At 35.6% G+C, this 8,286-nt stretch overlaps 1 protein-coding gene across 2 annotated transcripts in view; it reads left to right on the top strand.

Moving 5' to 3' along the window:
• Window positions 1-3,750: 3,750 nt before the first annotated feature.
• Window positions 3,751-8,286, top strand: part of LOC122077179 (kinesin-like protein KIN-7N) — an 11,893-nt gene continuing 7,357 nt past the window's right edge. Inside the window, exons 1-10 of one of the 2 annotated variants that reach the window (XM_042643028.1) lie at window positions 3,751-4,021; window positions 4,141-4,230; window positions 5,858-5,976; window positions 6,064-6,177; window positions 6,259-6,340; window positions 6,445-6,512; window positions 6,613-6,690; window positions 6,812-6,954; window positions 7,034-7,136; window positions 7,229-7,309. In XM_042643028.1, coding sequence (XP_042498962.1) covers window positions 3,877-4,021; window positions 4,141-4,230; window positions 5,858-5,976; window positions 6,064-6,177; window positions 6,259-6,340; window positions 6,445-6,512; window positions 6,613-6,690; window positions 6,812-6,954; window positions 7,034-7,136; window positions 7,229-7,309 — 1,023 coding nt within the window. In that variant the 5' untranslated portion in view covers window positions 3,751-3,876. The remainder of the gene's footprint in view (window positions 4,022-4,140; window positions 4,231-5,857; window positions 5,977-6,063; window positions 6,178-6,258; window positions 6,341-6,444; window positions 6,513-6,612; window positions 6,691-6,811; window positions 6,955-7,033; window positions 7,137-7,228; window positions 7,310-8,286) is intronic. The other variant, XM_042643027.1, reaches the window with a different exon arrangement.

Below are 8,286 nucleotides of genomic sequence, written 5' to 3'. Positions count from 1 at the left end.
GAGAAAAATATTTTTATATATATATATATATATATTTGACCTTTTAATTAATAGTTTCAATTTTGTAACATCACAATCGCATGCCAAAGGTGACAAATCCCATTAGCTTTCTTTCTTCAATTCGTCTCTTCTTCTTTCTTCCTTTCTAGTCTTTGTTTTGTTTTCTTACTCTTGTAACTATGGCTATGTTTGGTAGCCAAAAAAAGAAAAGAAAAGATAAGAAAGGAAAAAAGAATCTAGAAAAGAAAAGAAAAGAAATGAGAAGAAATGAAATGAAATGGTAAGAAAATAAAAAGATTATGTATGTTTGGTTACCAAGAGAAAAAAAAGAAAAGAAAAGAAAAAAAATTCAAAAAATTTTGAATTTTAAGAAAGAGATAAACACATAGGAAATCATTGTGTAATCATTATTTTTTCATATTTTCTCATGTTTTCATGTGTTTTTGGCAAGAAAATTTTTGGGGAAGCAAAAGAAAACTTCACAATTCCCAAGAGGAATTTTAAATTTGAAAAGGGGAATCTTCTCTTGGGTAAAAACATACCAAGTGCAAAGAAAAAATTTTCACCCAAAGAAAAAAGTACAAAATGTGTACTTTTTTCTTTTCTTTTCTTTTCTTTTCTTGGCTACCAAACACAGCCTATTGATCTCACACGAATCTACAATACTTTTAACTATCTTATCAGCTTTTAAATGAAGAGCAGCCACAACTTCCAAAACCTTCTTTTGAGTTAAAAGCCTTTTAGGACTGAGGAGTAGTAGATGACACAGCTCAAAAGCTCTATGATTGTTTTTGATAATTTTTTTTGTTATAGAAATGACATTTCGTGTAAAAAATGAAAATTTTAGTTTTTGTGTCAAAACATTGTTTTTAAACGAAAAAATGGTGTTTGGTGAATCTGTTTCTGAAACCATTTCAAAATGCATATCTTCTCTCCTCTATGTGCGCGAAATTATGAAAAATGAAGAACTAGAGTGGAAGACTACAAGTTTATCGGGGACGATTTCCCTAAAATCCCCCAAATAGTCCCTTTTTTTTATATTTGGAATGAATCTGGGAAGACAAAACAACTATTTGTCGTTTTGTCAATTCCAGTTTCTAATGTTATTTTTCACTTTTGGTTAAAAAAAAACAGAAACTCGTCTATGATGCACCAAACGTTTTATTCCTTTTTTTCATTTTAATATAACGAAAAAACTCCAGAAATCTTTTAATAGAACGCTACCAAACGCAGCCTATATATATCTAAGGCTGAGAAACAAACCAATAAAGAGCTCATGGTAGTAACATATATATATATATATATATATCAATATTCATACCACTGGGCTAATCTGGACTCTGGGCTGGGCCATGACACCATTGCCCACTTAAGGAAGTATCCATATTACGAATATACATGGCAATGGTTCCACATCCGAGACCTATATACGTACGTACAAATACCCCTTCTTAGATTTCCTTAGAAATTGCCTCAAATGGATTGATTATACACAGTTTAGTCACATAATAGTAAATTTATGATTCCTGAAAGGAAAATCACACCTACACACTGTCTCAGAGAGGCTAACACAGTGGTAGATATACCTTGCTAAAGAGGCAGCTATATTCATGGAACATCTGATCAAACCTTTTCTAATCTGCCTCCTCGTGTATGGAATGAGCTGATTTGGGATGCCCAATCTCATTCTAATTTCGCTTTGACTTTTAGATTTTGACTTCCTGTTGATGGCAATGCCTAAGATGGGATCTCATATATATTTGTGATACTTCTTATAATCATTGGATATGTCTAAACATTAATTTTGTATATTCTTGCATCACACCTCAAGCAGTTAAATGTTGCAACTTTATAAATATATATAGATAGATTTGTTATTTTTTTAATGGGGGAATCACATCAACTCGATTGGGCCTCCCAAGGTTTATGCTGTTTTCAGCTTCATGAAGCAGGTTAATGGAGACAGTGGGGTTACTCTGAATGGGTTAAGCTTTGGTCTTTGAAACTACTTGTTAGTTGGTGGCATGGACTTTGATATCTTTATTAGGCTAATATTAAAATGGTTATTCAAGCTTCTTTTGGTACAGGACCTATATGTGATTATGCCCGAGCTCAATCCATTTATGTAAAATTAGATAGTGTGCCTCTCCTTGTAACTTACACTAGTTGGGCTTGATTCAGGCAGATTTAGCATGGGAGCATATGGATTAGGCCAAAGGGTTTTGGGGCGCACTTGGGCCATTGGCCCAACCCCAATCTACACTGTGGTTGTAGTTGGCAGAAGCCTCAGACCTCGACTGGGCCTAAATGACCAGGTCAACGGTCAACAACGTTCCGTAAATGTTTTTTTGTTGATTACAGAGCTCCGACAATCATGAAGTGGAATTTGGCCAAATAGTTGCACACGAAAGTAACGTGGCCTTCCTAGTTAAAGAATCTACTACAAAGTTGGATTCTCTAATGATATAATGAAAATCACAAGTTAAGAATAAGAAGAGAATTGTAAAATGTCAAAGTGTACAACTTGAATAGAGTATGGGGGATGAATTTTTTTACATTTCATCAACCCAATAGAACAATGAATTCTTTTACATTTCATTAACCCAATGAATTATCTCGTGTAGAGAAGGGAAATTCTTCCCCATTGGTGATGTAACCATGTGATTGGCCGCTTAGGTCATCCTTACACTTCCACATCCTATTCACGAAGTCGAATTATCCCTCCTTAAATGCAATCTGATGGTATGTTTGAAGTGTAGTAGAGATTCATTTTCATCATTAGTATAGAGAAACTCGATCTATATATTCGTAGAGTTGGGTGAAAAAATTACATGACATTGCCCCCAAGAATTTTATTGCTTTCTATGGTCATTTACCATCATAACTAAGAATCTATGAGGTCTATATGGCAACATTCTTTGTTCCAAATTATTGTTTTCAACTCATGATTAGTTTTTTGTGTTTCCAATATGAATACTTATGTACCAATAAATGATCTATAGTAAAACAAAACAAAAAAATATTTTTGCCACTACAAAAGAATAGAGACACGTATGGAATGCATATCAACAAAAGATTTCTTCTGGTGCTGATGGTGGAGACAGTGATAATGGTAGTTGTTTGAAGTTGCATTAGAGGTGGTGGTGAGAGGTTCAAGAGGCTCGACACTTTGGATGTTAAACTAAAAACTAATGAAATAACAAACCCTAGTATTGGAGGATTGAAGGAGCGACTGAAAATTATAGAATAATATTTTCAATCTGCAATTGAAGTCAAATCTAATCAGATTGCTCACTATGCAGTAATCATGTATGAAATATCTTCTATTGAGAATCTTGAACTACCAAATCAAAATTTTGGCTATGAAAAATGGGTCATCGGAAAGGAATCACCAAATATGACATATGACTTATGAACAAAATTTCCCTCCCATCAAACGGTCAAATAATCAGATTGTCTTTCTGTCGTGGCAAAACGAACTGACTCATTATTTTTAAGAATGAAAAAGTTCACTTCTCCTCCTCCTTTCAATTTCCCGTGCAACCCATGGGCTTAGGGCTTAAACAAAAAGGACACGGGCCTTGAATATATTCAGTATTCAGTATTAACGTATTCAGCATTTCAGGTGACGTACACTACCAAAAAACTACCAAGGATGTATCCACAATACTGGGGTTTGGATGCAACAAAAGTGAAGACAAAGGGGTTTATCTGCAAAAACGAAAATAGCCCGCCTGTCAGCCGCTGGTTTTAAACTTAAAATGGGGGGAACTGGGAAGGAAAGAAAGCTGGAGAAAATTGGGGTCGATCTGTTGTGGTGTTCTACAGAGTAGAGACTGCAGGAGTGTAGGCGTGGAGTGGAAGAAAGACGACGACATGGAGAAGATTTGCGTAGCAGTTCGAGTAAGACCTGCCGTCAGCCAAGAAGTCCCGAATGGGACTTTTTGGAGGGTGGAAGACAATCGGATCTCGTTGCACAGGCCTCTTGGTACCCCTGTCTCTGGTGCTTCTTATGCTTTCGGTATTATCCTTTTCTCCCTCTCCTGTTTCTCTTTTGTTTCCCCACCCCCTCCTCGTTCTCTCTTCTTTTCTTTCTTACTATTGGATCATCATTTTGAAATTGTCCATGGATGACCTCAGATCATGTTTTCGATGAAAACTGTACCAATGTCAAGGTCTATGATCTTCTTGCCAAGGACATCATTCGAAGCGCTGTTGAAGGATTCAATGGTATTAGTTCGTTACATATTTGCTCTCAGATCAACCGCTTCATTAAAACTTTTGTTGTTGTTTTACGTTTTTGAAGGAAAGAAAGAAATGAATATCTACGGTATTGTATTTGATTCATGCTTCATCTATACATGTGATTTCTTTCTCCTTGGTTTTGAGGAAACAAGAGAACAACAAAGAATCCATACTAAAGTCGCACATATGCTTACCATTTCTTCGATTTAATTCTTTATATATTTATTTCAATATTAGTCCATTAATTTTATTATTTATGATACACTCCATTCTCATTTGATTCAAAGGATATTTGGCCTCCGATTGTTGACATAAATAATGATGGCCGGGGGAGGGATTCATATAAAAAAAATTATCCTTCAGATCAATAAGCATGCAGTTTAGGGTTCACAATTTTTTAAATAGCCACAGACAGAAGTTATTGTAGAGACGAACACGCACATTCTGCTCAACCCTTGAGGAGGCGATCGCAGCAGAACCGTTCATATCACTCTACGTTCGGAACCCTAGCACTCACCCACAATGATGAAACAACTGTTGTGAAATCCAACGTACTACTATATAGCCAGTGGAGGCATCAACCATTAGTACACCAAAACACACAATGTCTAGTTGTAACGGTAAGTACCTCTTACGCCTGGTGATGCAGTACAACGCCAACATAGAATGATTCAGTGACACGGTTTAAGTTAAAACCAGTCCCATATGGCCCATATTATGGTTCACCTTAAGGCCTATATTCTTCCCACAATATGGCCTGCGCATCTAGAATTTGAATGAAGAGTGTGGGCCCATGTGATTTGTGTGGAGAGGAGAATATCTTGAAGATTTGGGGTTGTTGGAATATTCCTTCGCCTGAAGATTTGATTAAGTTTATATTTCTTTGTTTATGTTCTTTTATTTAAGCATTGTACTGATGTAATGGAGGAGGGGATGAAATAAATGAGTTATGGGGGTATGCCTTTGATCTGTGGTGATTTAGAACTTGTTGATGTAGTGATGCAGAGACAACCCTGTTGCAGTGAATCAACAGTCTGAGTATGGTGGTGAATCCATTCTCGCAGGCCAAGTGGTGAAACCTTGATCATATCCTTTCTTGTTTTTTTATTTCATATGTTAAGAAACAAATGAAATAAACAATTACACAGAGAACCTTGCTTCATAAATAACCAACAATAATCCATATGAGGTTCTCAGTCGGTTCTGTTTAGTATCCTTATATATGGATACTTGCATTTGTGTCTGGAATTGCCATTCACATGGACACACAATGCATGAAACAGTGTAAACAGGACATCCTATTCTGTCCCTAGTTGCAAACAATTTAAGGTAAAACTTTAGGATACACTACCACCCAAAATTATAAATGCAAATTAATATACATTAAACCATTTAATTGGATTTGATAAACACAAATATCCAATAGAAAGGGCACAGGAACATGATGCATGAATCCAAACAATCTTTTTCCATGCTTCTATGTGTATCTTGTCAGTGTTGCTTTTGAATTACACTTGTAATGTAATCCAGGGAAATTTTGCTAGGATCTTGTTGTATTTGGGTCTATAATTCATATTTCATTTCACCATGTTGGTCCCTGTGACATTTCCAGGAACTGCCTTTGCGTATGGACAGACCAGTAGTGGCAAGACTTTTACCATGAATGGTTCTGAAAATGATCCGGGAATTATTCACCTAGCTGTGAAGGATATATTCCAAAACATTCAGATGGTATGATTACTTTTCATTTGAAAGCTGTGGTGCATATGGCTAAATTTCAGACTCTTGTTTTATTAATTTACAATTTTTTATCAACAGCAAAGTGACAGGGAATTTTTAGTTCGAGTTTCCTACATGGAAATTTACAATGAAGAAATCAATGATCTTTTTGCCCCCGAGAATCAGAAGCTTCAAATTCATGAGAGCCTGGAGGTGGTTTATGGACTAAGATTTCCTTCCCAAGCAAGTTGTTTTCTGTATTTCATTGTCTCACTAATTTTCTTTGCCTTTCAGCGGGGAATCTTTGTTTCAGGCCTGAGAGAGGAAATTGTGAATGATGCTGAACAATTGCTTAAACTCATTGAAGTTGGACAAGGTCTGTTCCTGTTGACATATTTCTGTCACTGAACTTGTGTCATTTTGTTATTCCAATTTATTGTACTTCCCCCTATTTGTTATCTATGAATATGATTCTTGCAGCTAATCAGCACTTTGGTGAGACAAATATGAATGCTCGAAGTAGCAGATCCCACACCATATTCAGGATGGTATGTTCTGATGGAGAAGAAGGTTTAATTGTTCTAGTCTCATTTGCATTTCACTCTCTTTTATTTCTTTAACCGTTCTCTGTCCTTTGTTATGTATTAGGTTATTGAAAGCAAAGGCAAAGATACAATTTCTTCTGGAGATTATTCGAGTTCAGATGCCATCCGTGTATCTGTCCTGGTATGTAATTCTTTCTTCTTTTTTTTTTCTTTTGACAAAGTATTGTTCATGATTTTCTTGTTTTTGTTGGTACTTTTGTCATTGCCTTTGATTTATTTGGACTAATTTTCTTCATGGCTAGAATTTGGTTGATTTAGCTGGATCTGAGCGGATTGCAAAAACTGGAGCCGGTGGAGTGCGTTTGAAGGAAGGAAAACACATTAACAAGAGCTTAATGATTCTTGGAAATGTGATAAACAAATTGAGTGATGGTGGGAAGCAAAGGTACTTAATCCTTCTAGAAATTGATGAATGAGGCACTTTGTGAATTTTGATACTTAAAACTAAATGTTTGCTGATGCAGGGGGCATATTCCATATCGAGATAGTAAGCTTACTCGGATACTGCAATCTGCTCTTGGGGGTAATGCTAAAACATCTATCATTTGTACAGTAGCACCAGAAGAGGTAGCTTGTTGGCTGTTTTCTCTATCTGTTTTTATGTGTTATCAATATCATTGCAACATGAATTTGTTATGTTATATGATTGATGCTCTTAGGTTCACATAGAGGAAACAAAGGGAACTCTTCAGTTTGCCAGTAGAGCTAAACGCATTACCAATTGTGCTCAAGTCAATGAGGTAATTATTTTACTATAATGTGATCTTCTTCTTCTATTGTTTCCTTTAGATTAGAGTTTTACTGCTTGTCATTCAAACTGGTTTATCTAAAACTTCTTGTGATTATTATGCCTTGGGCTTGAAAAGTCTATTAAAGTACTTAACCTACTACATTCAAAACACATGGAACATTGACAAGTAATTGTTTTATTTCAACTCGAAGCGTATTTGATAAAAAAATTCATAGAATTCAAGTCTTTCCCTTTTTTTGGATACATGTCAATGATATTTGGGCTTGATTCTGTTTGTAGCAGTTGTTATATGGAGTTAATTTATATGGTCCATTCCAGTGTTTGATTTATTTTACTTGTGCAATAATTTCATGCATATTTTTGTCTTAGTTTATTTATTGATGGTTGTTCATCAAGTTATTGACTTGTCCTACAACTGGAATTGACTTTAAATTGAAAAGTTTACATGATATGTTTGGGAGGATATGACATAAGCATGGACACATATCAAGTGATATAGTAAAGATTCTGAGGTAAAATGATGTGGAACAAATTAACATTTTGCCTCCTAAAAACTCCCTTAATCATAGTTGATTGCTTTGTAATATAAAATGACAATCGTTGAAGTAAAATAAGTAATTCCTCAAGCTTTTTGTGTTTCATTTTCAATAGGATCTAGAAAATGCCAATTGTTCTTTGATTTTCAAGTTGGATCATTTGTTCCTCTTTGTTCTAAAGACGATCCACACTTTTGTCGTCTTTCAGTTTTGATGCTATGTCATTATTGTACCGTTCCATACATAGTTGTCAAAGCGCTAGGCAACCCAAGGCGTTTTGTGGGGGGGGGGGGACTAAGGCGACGCATTGACAACTATGGTTCCCTACTAATGCTGCATTGTCTGCTTTGATTGCTCAGAATACCATGGGCTGAAGTTCCCATTGTGAAGTAGGTAGTCATGTTTCAAATTTATTTTTTGCGGGGGGGGG

Source organism: Macadamia integrifolia, chromosome 4 (assembly GCF_013358625.1).
Source record: "Macadamia integrifolia cultivar HAES 741 chromosome 4, SCU_Mint_v3, whole genome shotgun sequence".
Lineage (NCBI taxonomy): Eukaryota > Viridiplantae > Streptophyta > Magnoliopsida > Proteales > Proteaceae > Macadamia > Macadamia integrifolia.
This window is presented reverse-complemented; position numbering and strand designations above follow the sequence as displayed.